General features: G+C 37.0%; 1 protein-coding gene across 12 annotated transcripts in view; it reads left to right on the top strand.

Moving 5' to 3' along the window:
- The window catches only part of DLG1 (discs large MAGUK scaffold protein 1), a 311643-nt gene that overhangs the window by 106071 nt on the left and 182401 nt on the right, over positions 1–23171 (top strand). For 11 of the 12 annotated variants that reach the window (XM_090278549.1, XM_090278460.1, XM_090278531.1 and 8 more), the window contains exon 5: positions 5869–6033. In XM_090278549.1, coding sequence (XP_090134675.1) covers positions 5869–6033 — 165 coding nt within the window. Of the gene's footprint in view, positions 1–5868; positions 6034–22262; positions 22546–23171 lie in introns of those variants that run through there. The other variant, XM_090278540.1, reaches the window with a different exon arrangement.

The following is a 23171-nucleotide window of genomic DNA, read 5'->3' as shown; positions in this document are numbered from 1 at the left end:
GCTTGCGATTCCAACACCGGGGAAGGCAGACCCCCATTGCCTCAGACTGTGAGGTGCAGAGGGCATGGGGATGGAGGAGGAGGCTCCTGGTCTCTCAGTGGAGAGTGAACGGCAGGAATCCATCTTGGACCCCCGCCCCCACACAAAGTGCCACAGTGTGGTGAGAAGGGTCATCCTGTAGTGACAAGTGCACGGGGCTCCGCTGCCGATAGCGTAGAAGGTGTGACAGCCCCACCCAGGAAGCAAAGGTAAACACAAAACTGTCAGGATGGCACAGATCATGATAGAGATCCCGGTGACACAGCTGACCAGAAAGCAAATACGTGAATTAACCGACGATCAAATAGATAATCTTTCTGAGGCTCAGTTCAGAGCTATAGTCATAAGGTGGCTTACCGAATTAACAAAAGATCTTGAACGAGACAGGGAAGGAATGAAGGCTAGTCCTTCTGAAATGAATGAAAACACATACAAGATAAGTGGTGAAGAAAGGAAAACCAGGGATCAAATCAACAAATCAAAACACAGGGTAGGAACAAACAATCAACTAGTGCAGAAAGAGGAAACAAAAAGTGAGAAATATGAGGAGAGGCTCAGAAACCTCTGGGACAGCTATAAGCGAGCGAACATCCGAATCATAGAGTTGCCAGAAGGTGAAGAAGAAGAACTAGAAATTGAAAAATTATGTGAAAAAATAATGAAGCAGAACTTCCCTAACTTGGGGAAGGAAATAGACTTACAGGTCCAGGAAGCACAGAGAGTTCCAGATAAACTGGACCCAGGGAGGACCACACCAAGACACATTATAATCAAAATGTCAAAAATTAAAGATAAAGAGAGAATCTTAAAAGCAGCAAGAGAGAAGAAAGGAATTATGTACAAAAGGGGTCCCAATTAGACTATCAGCTGACTTCTCAAAGGAGACTCTGCAGACAAGAAGGGACTGACAAGAAATATTCAAAGTAATGAAAATCAAAAACCTATAGCCACGATTACTCTATCCAGTGAAGCTGTCATTCAGAATAGAAGGGCAGAGAAAGTGCTTCCAGGACAAAGTAAAACTGAAGGAGTTTGTTAGATCCAAACCACTGTTAAATGAGATGTTAAAGGGACTTGTTTAGAAGAAGGAGGATCAAAACTATTAACACTAAAATGAAAACTGCATCACAACAACCAAGAACAGAAGCTAGGGAATCGAAACAAAGGCAAACTAAGTAGGCAACAAGAGTGGGAGAATAATTATAGGTATGGGGAACATATTGTGGGAAGGTCAGCGGGGAAGGGGATGTGGGAAAAGGGAGGGAGATGATACAGGAATTAAGAAGCATAGTAGGAGGGAATGGAGTAGACAGGAAGAGGTTGAGAAGAACAGCCAATGGGCATGGACTAAGCAGAGGGGCAACTGGAAGGGGAGCCACTGGGTGGGGGACATCAAAGGGAAAAGTAATTGGGACAACTGTAACAGTATAATTAATAAAACATTTTTAAAAGAATCTTGAAGGGAAAAAACAAAAACAAAAAACAGAAGATCCAGAAAATTGAACCACATGGAAGTTCAACAAGGAAAGAAGAAATATTCAGCCAGACAGGTAGGCGTGACAGAGCCAGGATGGAGAAAGCGAGGTGTGATGCTACAGCAGCGGCTACAGCATGTGGCTAGTGATGGTTAGCAGCAGCAGTTGCAGCAGCACAGTGGATGTAGCTGCGGCGAAAAGCGGACGAAAAGCGCAGTCATACATTTTAAACCTGGGAAGCGATCCTAGCCTTAGACCAGACTGCGCAGCACATGGTTCCAGTTCCAGGGAAAATAGAGCCACATTGCTTCTAACTGTGAAAACCAGTGAGGGATTGGAGAGGAGGAAGAAATGGCCAGTCTCTCAGCAGAGGCAGCTTGTTTAGTATGGGAAGTGGGAGAAGTGTCTGGAAAAGAGGCAAGTGTGGGGCAAGCGGCACTCTTCCCTCTCAGACCCCTTCCCTATTACAGCGTCACAACGTGAAATGGGTCAGTAGCACTGACAAATATCTAAAGCTCCAGTCCTTACAATGTAACAGGTGCAACGGTTCTTTAGGACACACAGGCAAACACAGGAGCCTGTCAAGATGAGGAGACAGAATTCAGTCCCAAAACAGGGGAAGATCAAGGTTCGAGTGGGAGAACTGAGCAATGAGGAGATAACTAACCTAACAGATGCATAGTTCAAAGCCCTGGTGATAATGATGCTCACAGACTTGACAGAAAAGAGTAAGTATGACAGAGAAGAAGTGAAGGTTATACTAAGTGTAAGTAAGGGAAATCCACATGAAACCAGTGTTGGAGAAAAGGCAACCAGGGTTCAAATCAACAAATTGGAACATAAGGAAGAGAAATAAACAGTCAACCAGTACAGGATGAAGAAATAAGAATTGGAAAAAAAAATGAGGAGAGGCTTAGAAACCTCTGGGATAGTTTTAAGCATGCCAACATAGGGGTCCCAGAAGGAGAAGTAGAAGAGCAAGAAATTGAAAAATAATGTGAAAAAATAGTGAAGGAAAATTTCCCTAATTTGGTTAAGGAAATAGACATACAGGTCCAGGAAGCACAGAGAGCCCCAAACAAACTAGACCCAGGGAGGACCATACCAAGACACATCATAATTAAAATGGTAAAGGTTAAAGGTAAAGAGAGAATTTTTAAAGGAGCAAGAGAAAAGAAGAGAGTTAACTACATAAGAGTACCTGTAAGACTATCAGCTGACTTCTTAAAAGAAAGTTTGCAGGCAAGAAGGGCTGGCAAATATTCAAAGAGATGAAAAGCAAGGACCTACAACCAAGACTACTATTTCCAGCAAAGCTATCATTTGGAATGGAAGGGCAAATAGTGCTTCCCAGACAAGGTAAAGCTGAAGGAGTTAATCATCACCAAGCTATTATTATATGAAATGTTAAAGGGACTTATTTAAGAAAAAGAAGATCAAAACTGTGAACATTTAAATGACAACAAAATCACAACTATCAACAACTGAATCTAAATACCAAAAAACAAACTAAGCAAACGGCTAGAACAGGAACAGAATCATAGATATAGAGATCATATAGAGGGTTAGCAGCAGGGAAGGGGAGGGGGGAGAAATGCGAGAAAAGGTACAGTGTTCAAGAAGCATAACTGGTAGGTACAAAATAGATGGGGATGTTAGTAATAGTGAAGTAAATGGAGAAGCCAAAGAAGTTATATGCATCACCCTTGGACATGAACTAAGGGAGTGGGACTGCTGGAGGGAAGGGGGGTGCTGGACGGAGGGGAGCATAGGGAAAAGAAATTGGGACAACTGTAACAGCATAATCAAAACATACAAAAAGAAAAGATTTCTTTAAGCTAATCAAGATTGATGTGGGACTCATTGTTTTCCATATAAAGATGTTATTTAAAAAGTGATGCTGGAGGTTGCAGTCAAATTCATAGTTAAGATTAAAAAATGTATTTTATAATGCACATGTTTGTGTATATTGCAAGAAATATTTAAGCTGCTCACTGATGCTACCTCTACTGTTAATTCCTAGAAATGAAATTAGTGGATCAAGAAATAGAAGCATTTTCAGGGCTTTTGAAACATGTTGCTAAACTGCACACCAGAAAAAGATCACCACCAGGAATGTGATAATTTATATTCATTTCTCTGAATGCTGGCACTGTATTTTTACTTATTAAGGAAGTAGGGCATGTATTTCCTATTAAGTTTACTAACCCATTTGCATGCCTTTTGTGAATATCCCTTTATTATGTTTGCTGACTTAAAAAAATAATTTATAAAAGCAACTTAGTGTTTAATAATCCTTTGTTGTTAAGTCTTTTTCTGTTGTGCCTTGTCTATATATTTTTTATGAGTGTGCTTATTTGGGGTGATCATGTAGTACTGGTCTTTTTGTAACTGGCTTATTTCACTTAGCATAATGTCCATAAGGTTCATCTATGTTGTAACATTGTATAATAGAATTTCCTTCCCTAAGGCTACAATACTCTGTTGTGTGTATTAGACCACATTTTGCTTATCCATTCATCTGTTGATGATACTTGGGTTTCTTCCATGTTTAGCTGCTATGAACATGGTGTACCAAAACCTCTTCAAGAATTTGCTTCCAGTTCTTTTGGGTATATACCCAGATGCAGAACTGCTGTATGATATGGTAATCGTATTTTAATTTTTTTGAGGAATTGTCATACTATTTTCTGCAGTGGCTATACTATTTTATATTCCCACCAACAATGTACAAATGTTTCAATTTCTCCACATTCTCGCCAATTCTTGTTTTCTATTTTTTTGGTAGTTGTCCTCCTAATGAGTATGGATGGTATCTCACTGTAGTTTTGTATTACATTTCCCTAATGGTTAGTAATGTTGAGCATCTTTTCATGTGCTCATTGGCCATTTGTGTGTCTTATTTGGAGAAATGTCTATTCAACCCCTCAGCACACTTGAATTGGTTTTTTGATTTTGGTTGTTGAGTTTTAGGAATTCTCTGTATCAGGGATATGATTTGCAAATATTTTCTCCCATTCTGTGGGCTCCCTTTTTACTCTGTGGATAGTGCCTTTCGGTGTACAATTAAAAAAGATAAAGTACAGTTTGTCGTGTTGCCTATGCCTTTGGTGTCATAGCTAAGAAATCATGGCCAAATGCGATGCTGTGAAGCTTTTGAATGGTTTTCCTCTAAAACTCTTATTGATTTAGTCCTTGATCCATTTTGACTTGATTTTTTGTATATGGTGTTAGGTAAGAGTCCAGTTTTCTCAGCAACATTTGTTGAAGGCTATCATCTCCTCACTGAATGGTCTTGGCACCCTTGTCAAAAATATCTTGACCATGTATGTGAGGGCTTATTTTGCAGCTTTTTATTCAGTTTTGAAATGAAGTTTTGCGTTTTTTCCAGCTTTGTTCTTTTTCGTGATTATTTTGACTATTCAGATCTCTTGAGATTCCATATGGATTTTAGGATGGGGTTTTTCATTTCTGCAAAAATAATGTCATTGAGATTTTCATAGTTATTATAATGAATCTGTAAATTGCTTCAAGTAGTATTGAATCTTAACAATAAGAAGTCTTCTGCTCCCTGGACATGGGATATGTTTCAGTTTATTTCTGTCATCTTTAATTTTTTTCAGCAGTTTTATAGTTTTCATTGTACAAGTTTTTCACCTTGTTGGTTAAGTTCATTTCTGATTATTTGCTTTGATGCTGTTTTAAGTGGAATTCTTTGTTATTTTCTTTTCAGATTGTTGTACATAGAAATGCAACCAATTTTTGTGTGTTGACTTTGTATCCTGCTACTTACTTGACTGAATTAGTTCAAGCAGCTCTTTTGCTTAATCTTTAGGATTTTCTGTAGATATGAGTAAGATCATATCAACTACAAATCGGTAATTTTACTTCTTCCTTTCCAATTTGGATGCCTTTCATTTCTTTTTTTCTTGCCTTATTATTCTGGCTATGACTTCTATTACTGTGTTGAATAGAAGTGGTGAAGTTGATCAAAATTAATCTAATTTTATCATCTTAAGTTTTCCCCTGGAAGTTGCAAGCCTTTAAATAGCTACATCAGATTCTTCTTGTGCTGTTGTTATGTAGGTGGGGAGACAGATTCCTGGAATATCCTACTTTGCCATCTTCCCAAAATCTGAAATATTTTAAATAATCTAATAATTTTATTTAAATAATGGCATGACTATAAAATGGAGGGCTATTTCTCTCTGACTTCATGTGTTAAACTATAAAATACACTTTATATAGTTAAATATTATTAAATATTTGGCTAGTTATGAAAACCATAATTTGAATTGAACTCACTTTGCTTCTCAGGGCTTCTTCATAGTTAACAGTTTTCTTTACTTCACAGAAATACCGGTATCGGGATGAAGATACACCTCCTCAAGAGCACATTTCCCCACAAATCACTAATGAGGTGATAGGTCCAGAACTGGTTCATGTTTCAGAGAAAAACCTGTCAGAAATCGAGAATGTTCATGGATTTGTTTCTCATTCTCATATTTCACCAGTAAAGGTAAGATAATTTTGTTGCTCAGAAAGAACTATTTTTTCATGTAGGATTTTCCTCCTTGATGATTTTTGGTTTTTTGGTTATATGGAGTTTTACAATATTTATTATTAGCATTCTAAAAACATTTTAAAAGATATCTTATAAGTGAATTTTAATCAGTGGTGCTATCTTTAAGCCTAAAAATTCCCATGAAGGAAATAACTATCATATTTCAAATACCACACATTGAAATATTTTTAAACACTTGTTTTAAATATTAACAGGTACCAAAAAAGCATTAACAGTTTCTTTGAAGTTCAATATGTGTCTTTTACATGATCCTATTACCTTGCCTTCCCCCTCAGAAATAACCACAATCCCAGTTTCTTATAAAACTATCATATTTAGATCTGATTAGTATATTGTTTATTTTGCTTATGTTGAACTTTATGCAATTGTAATTATACTGTATATAATCTCAACTTGCATTTTTTTGCTTAGTATGTATATTCCTGAGACTCATTATTTACACTGCCCTCATTTTCTATTTTATGAATATACTACAATTTATCTTACTTTTGATGAACATTGAGATATTTTCAGATTAGTACCAATATAAAAAGTTCTGTTAAAAGCATAGGTGATGCTTACACATCTTTGTGGATAACACCAGATTATTTTCCAAGTGGTTGTATAATTTATATTTTTAGCAGCAGTATATAAGTTTTAATTGATCCATATTCTCATCAACACTTGGTATTCTTATTTTTGCCATTGTTTGGGGTTTTTAATAATACCTCATTGTGATTTTAATGCACGTTTTTCTGTCTCATAATGAGGTTGAATACATTTATTGCTCATTAAGGTTTCCTATTCTGTGACATGTCCTGTCAAGAATTTTGCTTATTTTTGTATTAGGCTCTCCTTTTTACTGATTTGTACAAGTTCTTTAGATATTCTGGATACTTTGTTGGTCGTATGTATTGTGACTAAGAATTATTTCTTATTTGGTAAAATTTAACCTGGTTTTTATAATTTTCCTTGAGGAATGCTTTCCCTGTTACTAGTTTAAAATTTTTTTTAATTGTATTTTTCTCATTACCATTTAGTTCCCTTCTATCCCCAACCCCCAGCAATCACCACACTGTTGTCCATAAGTCTTTTTATCCTCAGAACCCCCCCCATCGCCCCTGCTCTACTAGCTGTGATTCTGTTCTCCATCTGTGAATCTGTCCTCATTTTCCTTGTTACTCAGTTTGTTCATTAGATTCCACACATGAGTGAAATCATATAATATTTATCTTTGACTGGCTTGATATTTCACTTCACATAATGTTCTCCAGGTCCATCTATACTGTTGCAAAGGGTTAATTTTTCTTCTTTCTTACAACTAAGTAGTACTGTATTCCATTTCTTCTTTTTTATGGCCAAGTAAATGCCCCATAGTTCTTTATCCACTCATTGCTGATGGACACTTGAGTTACTTCCACATCTTGGTGATTGTAAATAACGCTGCAGTGAACATAAGGGTGCTTATGTTCTGTCAAATTAGTGTTTTGGATTCCTTCTGATATATTCCCGCAAGTGGGATTGCTGGTTCAAAAGGCAGATCCATTTTTAATTTTTTGAGTTATCTCCATATTGCTTTCTACAGTGTCTATACCAGTCTGCATTCCCACCAACAGTGCAAAAAAGGTTCCCCTTTCTTCACACCCTTACCAGCACTTGTTTGTTCATTTAATGATGATAGCTGTTCTGACAGGTGTGAGATGATATCTTATTGTGGTTTTAATTTGCATTCTCTGATGATTAGTGACGTTGAGCATCTTTTCATGTGTCTATTAGCCATCTGTATGTCCCTCTTGGAGAAATATCTAATCAGGGCCTTTGCCCATTTTTTAATTGGGTTGTTTGTTTTTTTTGGTGTTGAGTTTTTTAAGTTCTTTATAAATTTTGGATATTAACCCCTTATCAGATGTATCAGTGCTGTGGAAACGTTCCAGACAGGGCAAGTTCAACTTCGATTCAGGAAACCAGAAAAATAGATGTGGCAAGATTTCTGACATTCCTTTATTCTGAGTACTGGGACATTGAGCATTTGCGCTTGCTTGATTCTCCCTTTTCCTGTGGGGATTCCACCCCTCCTATATACTATGCATAAACAAAGCCGGCTGCTTGCCAAAATATGACATCAAGGTTATATAATTGCAAGTGCTCTGCATATGCAAGTCTAATTATTATCTCTAAATGGCCCACACCGAGGCGTTCAGGTGAGGGAGCCTGACAGACCCTATTGTCCCCACAATTGGTGAATATGTTCTCTCATTCTCTGGGTTGCCTTTTCATTTTGTTGATGTTTTCCTTTGCTGTGCAAAAACTTTTTAGTTTGGTTTAGTCCCATTTCTTTATTTTTTCTTTTGTTTCTCTTGCCTGGGGAGATTCATCTGATAAAATATTGCTAGGAGCAACACCTAAGATTCTGCTGCCTATGTTTTCTTCTATGATTTTTATGGTTTCGGGTCTAATATTTAAGCCTTTGATCCATTTTGAATTTATTCTTGTGTATTGTTTAAGAAGGTGGCCTAGTTTCATTATTCTGCACATATCTGTCCCATTTTCCCAGCACCATTTATTGAATAAACTATCTTTAGCCCATTATATGGGCTTGCTTCCTCTGTTGAATATTAATTGACTATAAAGGTGTGTGTTTATTTCTGGGCTCTCTGTTCCATTTATCTATGTGTCTTTTTATGCCAGTACCATGCTGTTTTGATTACTATGACCTTGTAGTATAGTTTGATATTAGGTAGCTTGATTCCTCCAACTTTGTTCTTCTTTCTCAGGATTGCTGATGCCATGCAGGGCCTTTTGTGGTTCCATATAAATTTTTGAAATATTTGTTCTAGTTCTGTGAAATATGTCATTGGAATCTTGATCGGAATTGCGTTGAATCTATAGTTTACTTTGGTGATTAAAAATTTTGATAGTTATAGTATCATTCTAATTTTCTTTTAACACTTATGCTAGATTTTTTTCTAGGAATTAGGCCATTTCATATTTACTTCATAATATTATTCTGAATGTCTTGGATTTTTTTATTTTATTTTTTTTGTCTATAGCATATTTAGGTGTGGCTGTCCCCTTTTTCATTCCTAACATTTATTTGTACTTCTTTTTTCTTGATCATTCTTGACACTGGATGGTCAATTTCAACGATGATATTTTGAAAGAGCCATCTCTTTTTGAAAAATGTTCTCTTGTGTCCTTCCCCCAATATGCTGCCACCCTCACTCCCTTATTTTTATACATACATACACACACATGTGTACACATGTTTCTGTGCATATATAAATACAAATGTGTGGATAACCTACATATCAATTAAAGATTGTGTTTGGTAGAAGCAATCTTGATCTTCCCTTGGGAGATAAATGAGAGATACAGTTGGAAAAAAAAAGTTGGCTATTAGTGACAGAGTCAGTTCTTTTATCTTTTCCCCCTTTCTCCTTTTATCATGTTATTTTTTAATTTCCTGCTTTCTTTGAGTTTATTCCATTTTGCTTTTCGGGTTTCTCAAGTTGGTTATTTATTGCATTATTAGCCTCTTCTAATAGTATTTGAGTGTAAATTTTCTTTTCCTTAGTTTAGCTGTATCCTCCAAGTTTTTTTTTTAAGTATATTTTATTGATTATATTGTTACAATAGTTCCAATTTTTTCCCCTTTGCTCCCCTCCGCCCAGCACCCCCCTTCCCCGACAATCCCCTCCCCAAGTCCATGCCCATGTCTCACCCTTTCATATATTCTTCTTTTTTTTTAAAAATAATTAATTAATTAGTTAAATATTTTAACAATAAAAAATAACAATCCCTCCCTCTCAGACTTGAGACCCTTTACAATCTTATAAAGGACAATGGACGAAGGTCTCGATCTCCTCTAGCTGCTTCAAGCTGGACATGGTCGTCGTCCTACCTACCCTTGGGTCAAGAAATCCCTAATAAGAGTCGGGGTGTGGAGGGGAGGGTGGCCTTCCCACAAGGGGAAGGATCGTGCAGACTCCAGGTCGGTTGGCTGTCTCTGGACAACGGCATGCTTGGTTTAACAGGCTGGCATCCTTGTTGTATTCTGGGGGCAGCAGGGTTAAAGGACATCATTCAATCCGTAACCACTAGATGACAAAAGACAGGTATTAATTTTTCAATGTCCCACATTAGGGAAAAGAAGGGTTTCTTTGGAGGAAGGTATGCCAGGTACATCTCACCTGTCCAAAACCCTTTTGCCCATTATACTTAGTTTGGACTGAGGGAAATATTTTAGGTATCCCCCCTCTCAGGCCTCTGGGCTCTTTCTGTCCAAGCCATTAGGATAGAAAAGAGAAACCAGTTTTAAAGTGAAGCCCACAGACCACCCCATTCTTCACCAACCCAGCCACTTAGTTCAGCCAAACCATTGAGTCTCAGGAGGCAGCAATGCAGACAGGATTAAGTGAGGCCTATACGTACATACAATCACTCAGGTAATGAGATCGTAGGCTTATGCCCTTTGAAAACAGAAAACACATGTTAATTTATGTAACATAACCCACATACATGTCTCTAAATCTGTAGGACTGTCTTATCGGAAAGACATCTAGTTGCAAGGCATTTGACATTCTTCTTGCCTGTAAATTAAACATCTTTGATAATGCCACAGACATAGTTTAACTTTCAAATGAAAACAAATTTTAAATGAAAAGAAACTTTAACAGCCAACTGACCTGGAGTCTGCACGATCCTTCCGCATGTGGGAAGGCCTCCCTCCCCTCCACACCCCCACTCTTATTAGGGTTTTCTGGACCCAAGGGTAGGTAGGACGACGACCATGTCCAGCTTGAAGCAGCTAGAGGAGCTCGAGACCTTCGTCCATTGTCCTTTACAAGATTACAAAGGGTTCTAATATTTGAGAGGGGGGGGGATAGTTAATTTTTATGAACCAGGGGTATGGACTTGGGGGGGATTGCTGGGGGAGGGGGGTGCTGGGTGGAGGGGACCAAGGGGGAGAAAATTGGAACTGTTGTAAAAATATAATCAATAAAAAACATTAAAAAAAATAAAAAAAATAAATTTTAGAAAATTAAAAAAAAAAAAAGAAAGAAAGAAACTTTAAAGACGGTTAGCTGCACTACTTTATAGTCTACCACTGGGCATTGTGATCTTCCTTGAATCTTGATTTTTCTCCCTAAGATTACCCTCCTTGTCATTAAAGGGACTGCATTTAGTTCATTTTTAATTTATCCTGTTCATTTGCATAAACACAACAAGAGCAGCAAATGATCACTTATGATCTTTAGTTCTGCTTTGCTGGAACTTACGCAAGGAACATTTAGGGTGACCTTCAGTCTGCCCTTCAGGGCACAGAAGCTGAGCCACATACCTGGCATTCAGCCTTGCCTGTAAACACCTGTCTTTTCCAGGTCCTCCTGGTTTTCCATTGTGCCTTAAAGGTCCCTTCTAGCCATCTTTCAGGAAAACAACCTTTGTTCCTTCCCTGGAAAGATTGCTATGGACCACTCATCCATCCAAGGTACCAGGCCTTTTATCTCATGAACTTTTATTACCTTTGAAGGTCAGTCCCAGTTGCTCAGGGCTTTTTGGTAACAACCAAAGCCCAAGCATGTCTCCTTTAGGCATGACATTCCAGTCAAAGTCTTAGTCAAAAAAAATCGTTATTAACAACTGGTCTTATTAGTTTTATGCAAAGAAACTTAGGTCATTACTTCTTTAGAATGCCAAATTTTGGAGGGATCAGATAGGGAGAAAATATATACAGTGTGAAGGAAAATCCTTGTCCTTCTAATATTCACTGAACTTGCATTTCTATTCTTTTTCTTTTTATTTTTTCCCCCCACTAAAAATTTTTCTGTTTGTTTGTTTTTCCATTACAGTTGTCTCACTTTTTTCCCTCTCTTGCTTCTCTGCACCCTGTCCCTCCCTTCTCCCACATTCAGTCCCCACCCAGTTGTCCATGTCCATGGGTCATTTATACATGTTCTTTGACTAGACCCTTCCCCTTCTTACCACTTCTCTCCCTCCCATCTCCCCCTTTGTTACTGTTAGTTTATTCCTCATTTACATACCTCTGGTTCAATTTTGCTCATTTGTTTGTGTTGTTCATTAGTTTCCTTTAACAGGTGATATCATAAGGTAATTTTCTTTTGTTGCCTGGCTTATTTCGCTAAGCGTAATTCTCTCTAGTTCCAATCATGTTGTTGCAAATGGTAGAAGTTCCTTCTTTCTTTCAGTGCTTATTCATTGTCATCTTCCCCCTTTGTATTCGTGTTCCTCTCTGTCTCTCTCTGTTTCTTCATCTTCTTAAAGCAGACCCTTTAGCATCTCTTGCAATACTGGTTTGGTGGAGATGTATTCTTTTAACCTTCTTTTGTCTTGGAAACTCCTTATTTCACCTTCCATTTTGAATGAGAGCCTTGCTGGGTAGAGTATTCTTGGTTGTAGGCCTTTGTTTTTCATTACTTGGAATATATTTTGCCATTCCCTTCTGGCTTGTAGTGTTTCTGCTGAGAAATCTGATGATAGCCTTATTGGAGCTCCCTTGTATGTTGTTAGTTGTTTCTCTCTTGCTGCTTTTAGGATTCTCTCTTTGTCTTTGAATGTTGGCATTTTAATTATGATGTGTCTTGAAGTGGGTCTGTTGGGGTTCATCTTCATTGGGACCCTCTGTGTTTCCTGGACTTGCATGATTCTTTCTCTCTTCATGTTAGGGAAGTTTTCTGTCATTAGTTTTTCAAAGAGGTTTTCTATTCCTTGCTCTTCTTCTTCTCTTTCTGGCATTCCTATGATACGAATATTATTACGTTTCATGTTGTCCTGCAGCTGTCTTAGAGCCTCTTCAGTCTTGTTCAGCCTTTTTTCATTTTGTTGCATTGTCTGTGAGTTTTTGTCTACACTGTCCTCCAGCTCGCCGATCCGATTTTCTGCTTCCTCTAGCCTGTTTTTAATTCCTTCTACTGTGTTCTTCAATTCAGAGATCGTATTCTTCATTTCCTCCTGGCTCTTATTGATAGCTTCCATGTCCTTTTTGATGCTCGTATAATTCTCAGTAAGTTCCTTATAGTTCTTCTGGAGTTCACTGTAGTTATTCTGGAGTTCTTTGTAGTTTCCGCTGAGCTCATTGAGCTTCTCCATAATACATGCTTTCAATTCCATATCTGATAGTTGGCTCCCCTCTATTTCATTTAGCATTCTTTCTGGGGACTCTACCTTTCCTTTCGATGGGGGGGTTGTTTCTCTGTCTCCCCAGTTTTGTGACTCCTATTGTTTGTTGGTACTTCTTAGAATGATCTGCACTTCCTGGATCTGCCCCTGGTGGCGTCAGATCCTGTACCAGTCTGGGCCTAGGCAGCCTGTTGGAGACTTTCAGGGATCTACTGCCTTTGTCTGTCTTCTTTAGTTGTTAATCTATTCAATCTGTGATTAGCGGTCAGGCTTAAGGACCGTGGGTGTGGCAGCTTGATTCCTGTAGGCAGGGCCTTTGCTTCCCCTCAGGCTGACGCCACTTGGCCGGGAATGGTCTGCTTGCAGTGTGGGGATGAGTCAGCACTGGGACCCGGCCGGCCGCTTCCCCAGCTCTCCCCTCAAAGCCACCACACCAAACTCTCCCCAAGCATTTCCAGTCCTCTCTGTCTTCCCTCTGCTTGTGCCCAGGGTAAGTGGGGGCAGAATATTTTTGTATGTGATCCTCTTAAGAGCTCTTTTTCTCCAGCTGTTTCTCTCCGGCTAGCAAGAAACCCTGTGGCTTTTCGCTTTTCTCAGCTGGATACTATTTTACTTTCCACTTTGTTGCTGTAGGCTGGGGAGCCCAGCTGGGGGTTTGGACCCTGCCCTTCTCAGGGGGAATCCCCAGCTGCTGAGCTGTTTCTCAGTCCCTTCAGCTATCACCCATGGGAGCCCAGCCAGCCCTTCCGCGTCTCCGCACTCCCTACCGGTCACGTTGTGATGCAGCGGCCTTTTCTGTCTCTCCGTGGTTATAAGACTTCTCTCCAGCTAGTGTTCGGTTGGTTATTCCAGATGATTTCTCCAAAATTATGTTGTAAATCCAGACTAGTTCTGGGAGGAAGTTAGTGTAGCTTCCACTTACTCCTCCGCCATCTTGTTTCTCCTCCAAGTTTTAATATGTAATTTTTTTATCATTCTAACATTTTCTTGTATTTTCATTATGATTTTTTCATTGTCCCATGAATTATTTAGAAATGTTTCTTAATTTTTAAACGTAGGAGACACTTCTTCCATGTCATTTTAGGTATATTTTCTCATTTTTTCTTATTAGAAGTTATTTATTGTTTCTCTTCCTTTAATGGTTATTTTAGATATTTTAATAAACATCCTTAACTTTAGAAAATTGAAAATCAGTAAGTATCTTTTACTCATTCTGAACAACATAAGAACCTTAAAACAACTGAACTTGAATCACTCCCTCTTGCTTTGTATGCTGTTCTTGTTAGCCAATGCTTATTTTCTCTTGACTGAAATTATACAACTGTTTCTTACCTGAATGGAAAAACCCTGACGAGTGTGTGTAAGTCTTCTTTCTGATGTTTTGAATTTCTGGGCATTCCAGTTGTTACAAACTATACGGTAGTTTGCACACTTTCAACTTTTTTTTTTTTTTTTTTTTTGGTAGGTGGTTTGGTAGTTACTTCCCTATGTATGCAGATCTGACAAGAAGCAGACAATGAGCCAGTATGCATAAACTATTTTATATAGCCTCTTCAAATATGATGGAACCTCAGTTCTCTGCTGTTTCATAAAATGCTCACTCTAGGCAAATAAAGCAGTATTCCAAAGACAAAATTTTGTTACCCAGAATTTCCAGGCCTTTTAGGGATTAAACCTAAGCTTTTTTCCTATTTTAAACTTGTTATACATATTTTCCCATGTTAATTTTTCAAAACTTCAAATATAATATTACACAGTATATTTGTACCATAATTTGATGAACACTTTTGGCCTTTGCTATTTGTTATTTACATTTTTACTAGATTTTGTAAAGAAGGCTCCAATGAATAATCTTTGGACCTAAGAAGTGTTTGGTTTATTTCCTTAGGATGGATTTCCAGGAGTTAAATTACTTGGTCAGAAGCATATGAACTTTTTAAAAATTTTTGATACTTTTTGACTGACTATAGTCTGATACACTTATAATTTAAGAAGTAGTAAAGTTGCTCTATTTGGGAATTTCTTTCTGCTTCTCTATCTCATGTGTAGATTACAGTGGCAGGTACCTCATAAAATAATTATTTGAGGAGTAAGATAGATTAGGAGAGGGTAATAGGAAAATGGTTAGGGTTCCTTTAACTTTGTTAGAAAGTCAAATTTTAAAAAATTTTTGTTTTGACATAAAGTAAGTTTTAATGTTTTTTAATTTTTAAAAAACCAGAACAAGTGTTTTAAGAGGTTCAACAATGAAATATATTTTATTTAAATTATGCTGTCAGTTATCAGATTATTAGCCTCCTTCTTAAAAAAAGCTAAAATATGGAGCTTTTCCACTTTTATAGTATAATGGTTTGGAATGAAGCATGCAACTTAATAATCATATTATACATGGGATTCAGTATATGAATTATTTTTATAATTTGAAAAATTATCTTTGAATAGTTGTGATCTGAGTACAATGTAAATTAGGCACTACTTTATTCTTCACAATTCTTATAAAAGCTTGATAGTTTAAAAAGTAAGGTTAATTTAATAGATACTTGCTTTAAAAATTAACTGCTAGAATATTAGGTTGATTTATGAAACAAATACATTTAGCAGACATTTATTAACCATCCAGTCTAGTAATCTGTATTTTTTATGGTGAGATAGTTATAACACAATATGGTATGACATGAAAAATTAGAGAAATTAAATTCTTGGAGTATTCTGAAAAAAGAAAGTTGACACTTGGACAAGGTGTTGAAGAATGTATTAAGATGCCAATTCCGAAGAGAAGGCAGTTACTGAAGAAAATAATTATAGTAGGAGAGTGATAATCAGAGGAAACTGTAAAAATGCAAGAAAGTATATCTGATTTTTAGAGTGCTTAAGAAATGGTGGCATGATGTGAAGGATGTTGATCCTGATTCCTATTAAGAAGGGTTTGCCATCATAAAATGGGCTGTGAAATAATCTATAGTTTTTGTAGGTGCTGGTGCTGAATCTTATTACTAAAATAATAAATGAAATAAGATGATGGAAAGTTATTTTATTCAGACCTTAGCCTAAAGATAATTATGACTTAAGACTTAAGACTGAAGCGGAAACTTCCTTGCCAGTGGGCTAGGCAGTTTCAAGAAAGAAATTGGCAATATTATGGTAGAAAATCCTAATGTGGGAGAAAATGACACAGTGAGTAATTTTTTTATATGTTATAAATTTAGTAGTATGATAGTAATAAAACAGTGCAAAGAATCTTTAAAGATTCTTTTTATTTTTTAAATTATTTATTTTTAGAGAGAGGGGAAGAAAGGAAGAAAGAGATGATGAGTAACATCAATGTGAGAAAGAAACATTGGTCGCTAACTGGGGACCTGGCCCACACCTAGACAGTGCTCTGATGGCACCCAAACCACTGGGCCACACTATTCAGGGAAACCATGTAAACATTCTCAAAACCGAAATGAGCTGGGAATTAGGTGAAATGGTCAGAATAGTAAACCAAACAAATAAATAATAGATTTTAATCTAGATGAAGTAACAAGGAGGGTAGTGGATGTATGTGGGATGTTACAGTGATCAATGAGGAAAGCAAAGAATTTATATTTTACTTTTGTCTTTGATGATAAGGAGAATTGTGTTCACACTAATACTATGTGCAAAGTAAACATAGTTAAGAAGGGCTCAAAATTGAAGATAGAACAAAGTATGTGATCAGGCAATTATTTAAGTAAGTATATTTCCTAGCCAGGACATATTTCGTCCAGTAGTACTGAGAATGTTATTAAATGAAATCACCAGTAGCACTTGGTAGTTTTTCAAATATTGTGAGAAATGCGGGGTATTAGAGGAATGAGCATAAGCAAATACGTGCCTAGTGAACATAAATGATACAGGGATAGAATATTTCCCATTTTGAGTATATAGTGGCACTTTTTGAAGCTGACCGTTTTCTCATCTCTGGTGCATGTTACTAAAAATGATTTTAAACTTTTTTGGGTGGCCCAAGGTGAACAGAGTTTGCATGCAATATGACCACTAGATGGCGATCATAAAGAAAGGATTTGTATATAGTATGTGATCAGAGTTTTTTTAGATAAGTAACAAATTTGTTGTCAATATTTTCAGTTAGATCTTGTCTTAGTACTATTGTATGTTTTGAAACTTAAAAGGCCAGATTACAAAGATAAATGGTAAGGAAAATGCTTGTTATGCTGCATTTACAGTGCAGTACATACATTCGTTTTGTAGTTAAGTACTTTATAATTATTTTTAGTCTTTTATAGTTTCAATATTGTTTTTCCTCTCATCCTTCAACCCTTTAAAATTTTTCACTAAGATTATTTCACCCTTGCCGTTGTTTTACTATACCTAAAGACTTTCAGATTTATTTTTGAGTTTGGAAAGGTGTATAAATTTAAGTGCCTATCCTGTATAAATTTTTGAACTGTCTTTTACTTCCATTTAATAAAAATTCTGCCCTGGCTGGTGTGGCTCAGTGGATTTAGCGCTGGCCTGGGAACTGAAAGTTCACGGGTTCAATTTCCAGTCAGGGAACATGCCTGGGTTGCAGACCAGGTCCCCAGTTGAGAGGTGTGTGAGAGGCAACCACACATTGATATTTCTCTCCCTCTCTTTGTCTTTCATTTCCCCTCTCTCTGAAAATGAATAAAAATAAAATCTTTTAAATTCTCAGTCATAAATTTTTCATAATCATATTTTAGGTTATGTAATAATTCACTAAATGGATGTACTTAGTTTACTTTTCTCTTTGTTTAGAATTCTGCTATCAATAATATCATTCTCTTAAAAAGAATTAGATTATACAGAAAATGAGTGTTAATTATGTATCATATTAAAATGGTAAAAGTAATTCTTTTTGATGATTTAGACATTGTATATTATATTTTTATATTATTATATTAAACAAACTTTCCAGTCTGTTTACTAGAAATCTTGTTTTAATGGAAGAGTTTATTTTTCAGCTCTGCTACATGAGTAAGGCTACTTTAAAGCAGAGATCAGTGAGACATTGGTTGCCTTGTGCCTTTTAACCAAATCATATAATCCATATAAAATCCACTTGTGACTTAGGTATATACATGGTTTTGTATGCATATATTGAATACAAGGCAGTGGATGAGATGAGCTTAGATTTTTATATCTCTTGTAAGGGGACATTTTTATAAAGAAACCTTTATCAAAACTCAAAGTTGCTTTCTTGATGTCAGAGGATTTGAATCTATACATTAAAAAGTATTTCTTCTCTGTAATTTGGAAATATAGAATGAAGTGATCTATCAACTTTAGATTGTTCCCAAGTTCTTTGGCTTTCAAAGATAAGAAATCTGTGTAGTGAACATTTGCTGTTCTGTCTGTGTTGGTACTATTTGCAGCTTGAGTAGGAAATTTGTGTTTGATATCCTCCTCATCTATACCAATCTAGTATAACATAGTCTGCCTTCCCTGGGTTTTCATCAGACACGTATTTTGGGACCAAAATGGTCCCTAGTAAAACTTGAGGTTTTTTTTCCAGGAGTTTTTTTTTTTTTTTCCTTCAGAAAGGATTCTTACTTCTCTGTCAATCCTTAGTGTTTTGCTGTATTCCCCTTCCCCCTAATGGATAGGACCAGTCTGTCTAGAGCCACAAAATTGGCAAGTACTGTCTGCACAGTCCTTGAGAAGAAGCCCCAAACTTTCTGCTAGAGTCTGTCAAAAAGCATCTTATTCCAAAGAGTTCCACATGACTCTCTACCTTTGTTGGGCATGTGTCTGGAATCACAGAAGCAGCATTAGCATCTTTTCTTGCTGAATCAAGATTTGCAGTGGACCTTGAGGTTGTAGTTTGCCAACGCTGCTTTCCAATGGGCTGCATTTAGTTGCTGGTAAGCATATACTCATCGTAAGCAAGATTTTGTCATCTACATCTGAAAAAAATATCCATGACCGAGGTTGGGACTTAAAGACATATTTATATCAACTTAAAATTGAATTACTCAATCATTAGTAAATTATTAAGTAGTATTTTTATTTATATATTGCTTTAAAATGACCATATGTTGTATTCTATACTAATGTAGCATAGTATTAATAGGACAAACTTAGGAGTCTGGTTCTCAAACTTGTTTGTGCTTAAGAGTCACTTAAAGGGCTTTTTAAAAATGAAAATTTCAAGATCCCTTTTACTCCTGAAAATTCTGATGAGGAGGAGGAACCATTCTGCTTCATAACCAGCACCCTAGGTTATTCTGAGGTGGACTACAATGTTGAAAAACACAAACCTAGGCATTAGGTCTCAGAAAATAGCAATTTTGTGGACTTCCGGCCAAGATGGAGGCTTAGACAGACACGCTCTGTCTCCCTCTACAACTAGAAAGGAATGCAACTACCTCAAAACAAAAGATAACCAGAAATTACAGAAAATAAAACTACATGGAAGCCCAACGTATGAAGTTATAAACCAGCGGTGCTTGTCCGGACGAATAGGAGGGGCGAAACTGGAACCAGAACAGAAAGGTCAGGAGGCGCTGTTTTCGGTAGCAGCGGAGATAGCGGCGCAGGGAGCAATCCAGGCTGCAGTCGAGTCCCGGCAGCTCGTAACCCCAACGCTGGGAAAGGCACCCCCCGCCCCCATTGCCTTGGACGGAGAGGCCCAGAGGGCAGGGGGACGGATCCTGGTCTCCCAGCGGAGAATAACGGCGGAATCCATCTTGGACCCCCACCCGAACACAAAGCGCCACAGCGCAGCGAAAAAGGTTGCGGAAGACCGCCGGTGCCGGGTAGTGACGAGTACACAGGGCTCCGCCCCCTACAGCCTGCCCAGGAAGCAAAGCAAAACACAAATCTGTCAAAATGAAGGAGACAACGATTGAAATCCCAGTGACGCAGCTTACCAGGCAGCAAATGAGGAACCTGACAGATGAACAAATAGGAAACCTTTCAGAGGCTTAGTTCAGAGTTATAGTTATTAAGGTGGCTTACAGAATTAACAAAAGATTTGGAACAAGTCAGGGAAGGAATGAAAGCCTCTCATACTGAAACAAACAAAAACACATATGAGACAAGTGGTAAGGAAATAAAATCCAGAGATCAAATCAACAAACCGGAACATAGGGAAGGAAAAAACAGTCAACCAGTGCAGAAAGAGGAAACAAAAAGTAAGGAAAGTGAGGAGAGGATCAGAAACCTCTGGGACAGCTATAAGAGACCGAACATTCGGATTATAGAATTGCCAGACGGTGAAGAACTAGAAATAGAAAAATTAAGTGAAAAAATACTTAAGCAGAACTTTCCTAACTTAGGGAAGGAAATAGATTTACAGGTCCAGGAAGCACAGAGAGTTCCAGAAAAACTGGACTCAGGGAGAACCACTCCAAGACACATTATAATCAAATTGTCAAAAATTAAAGATAAAAAGAGAATCTTAAAAGCAGCAAGAGAGAAGAAAAGAATCATGTACAAAGGGGTCCCAATTAGACTATCAGCTGATTTCTCAAGAGAGACCGTGCAGGCAAGAAGGGACTGGCAAGAAATATTCAAAGTAATGAAAATCAGAAACCTACAACCACGAATACTCTATCCAGCGAAGCTGTCATTCAGAATAGAAGGGCAGAGAAAGCGATTCCAGGACAAAATAAAACTGAAGGAGTTCATTAGATCCAAACCACTATTATATGAGATGTTAAAGGGACTTGTTTAGAAGTAAGAGGATCAAAACTATGAACATTAAAATGAAAACTGCATCACAAGAACCAACAACAGAAGCTAGGGAATCAAAACAAAGGCAAACTAAATAGGCAACAAGAGTGGAAAAAGAACTATAGATATGGGGAACATATTGGAGGGAGGTCAGCAGGGAGGGGGAAGGGGGAGAAGGAGGGAGATGGTATAGGAATTAAGAAGCATAGTAGGAGGGAATGGAGTAGACAAGAAGAGGTTGAGAAGAACTATATGCACAACCAATGGACATGGGCTAAAGGTGGGGGACAACTGGAGGGAGGGGGGCCACCAGGTGGAGGGGAGCAGAGGGAAGGGAAATTGGGACAACTATAACAGCAAAATCAATAAAACATACTTAAAAAAAAAGAAAAAAAAAGAAAATATCAATTTTGCAATCAAACTATTATTTTGTGAACGAGAAGTATTATTTATATAGTGTTGAATAAAGCATGTTCCACTGGTTATTTAAAAATTTACCTTTAATCCTTTTGTATTTTTATGAATTCGTAAGTTTATTTTCTTAATGTTTATAATATAGGAGATGATGCTGATAACAGTTCTTTTTATTATAGAAGTTCCAGAAATCAAATATTTATTTTGTTAATTAATCTGTTTCTGCCTCCAGACCCAATTATCAATGCATTAAAAATGAATATATTACATAAAATGATCATGTTACATTACAGATGGGTTTCCCTTTACCATTAAATCCTCAGAGTTTAAACAGAAAGTACCTTTTAAAAACTTAGAACTAATGCTAATTAATGTGAACTCCTTTCAGATGTAGAAATTTATGTCAATGACAAAGGTTCATTTAGTAAAATTATATTAAACGATCAAAATTGTTGGCAGAGAGCCCTCTTGTATTTTTAAATTCAGTTCATATTTATAATTTAAGCAATAAAGATGGCATTGGATTTTACTACAGACTGTGATTGAAACTGGGTAATCCAAGATTTCTCCACCCAGTACATTAAATCAGGCAGTTCTAAAGGGTCTTGGTAGTTCAGTGTTAAAACATCCTTCTTTACCTGCTGATCGACCTGAATTTCAGTCCAGCTAGTTATGAGCTAACAAAAGAACAGCTTTTGGTTGCTGCAAATGCTGGTGAAAAAATAATCATGAGAAAGAAATCCACCTCATGCCACCTTTCTTGTCTACAAATATAAACTCAGCCATCATGCAGTTAACAGGTACAGAGGGAAGAAGATACAGGCTATTTCATGGGAAGGAATTACAGAGAAAGCGAGCATCATTTCTCAAGGTTTTTATTTTCCCCGGTCTACAAAGTGTTGCTGCTCTAATTCTGGCTGCAGTTTTTACCGATCATTCACTACTCAGCAGCTGGTAGAGAAGTAAGACTGCTTGGCAACCACCTGCAGGGCTGCAGAGATGAATTACATTTTCGGGAACAACACACTTCTGTACTCTCGTGCCAGCCGAGGAGGCAATGCTAGCTCTAGCCATGGCTCAGTAGGCCCAAAGCAGAAACACTGGGCAAAAAAGGGCTCATCAGATGAACTGCAAGCTGAACCAGAACCTTCACGCTGGCAGCAGATAGTTGCATTTTTCACTCGAAGACACAGCTTTATTGATTGCATCTCGGTAGCCACCAGCACCACCCAGGTAACATAGCACTTGTTGAAATTATTTTCAGTATATTTTTGTTTCTGTTTGCTTTGAAAAAATGTACTAATATAGATTTTTTTTTAATTATTAAGAAATATAATCTTATGCACTGAAACCTTGAATATGCAGAAATATATATTTTCAGTCCATCTGTGTAGATCTTTAGCATGAAAGGGGAAAGAAAAAATATTTCCCCTTTTGAGCTTATGTAATGCCAAACAAAACAGTCTCAGGTTCTGCTGAACAACTTCTCTAAAATAAAAAGCTATTGATATATAAATTAAAATTAATTTAATAATGCTTACCTCCTTATTTTTAGACTGTTAAATGCTATAAAGTATAATGTCTGAAGAAGAAAATACCTATTTAGCTTTTGTATGTCATTAGATACTGTTATAGTAATAAAGTAAAAGAAAATAAATTGAAATATTTTTATTTTCTAATGTTTGAAAAATATTTAATTGAATATAGTGAATTAAAATTGTGAAATACTATTATTATATATCCTTATATCTTAAAATTATATTAAATTATGGTTTATTCAGGGAATTTAATGCATCCTTCCATTTCTATAAATATATAGGGTTAATTTGAAAGCAGTAAACTTATATAATTACACAATT

Source organism: Furipterus horrens, unplaced genomic scaffold (assembly GCF_987537825.1).
Source record: "Furipterus horrens unplaced genomic scaffold, mFurHor1.1.pri manual_scaffold_1, whole genome shotgun sequence".
In the NCBI taxonomy this organism is placed as follows: Eukaryota; Metazoa; Chordata; class Mammalia; order Chiroptera; family Furipteridae; genus Furipterus; species Furipterus horrens.
The sequence above is the reverse complement of the archived record's forward strand: the minus strand, read 5'-3'. Positions and strand labels throughout refer to the sequence as shown.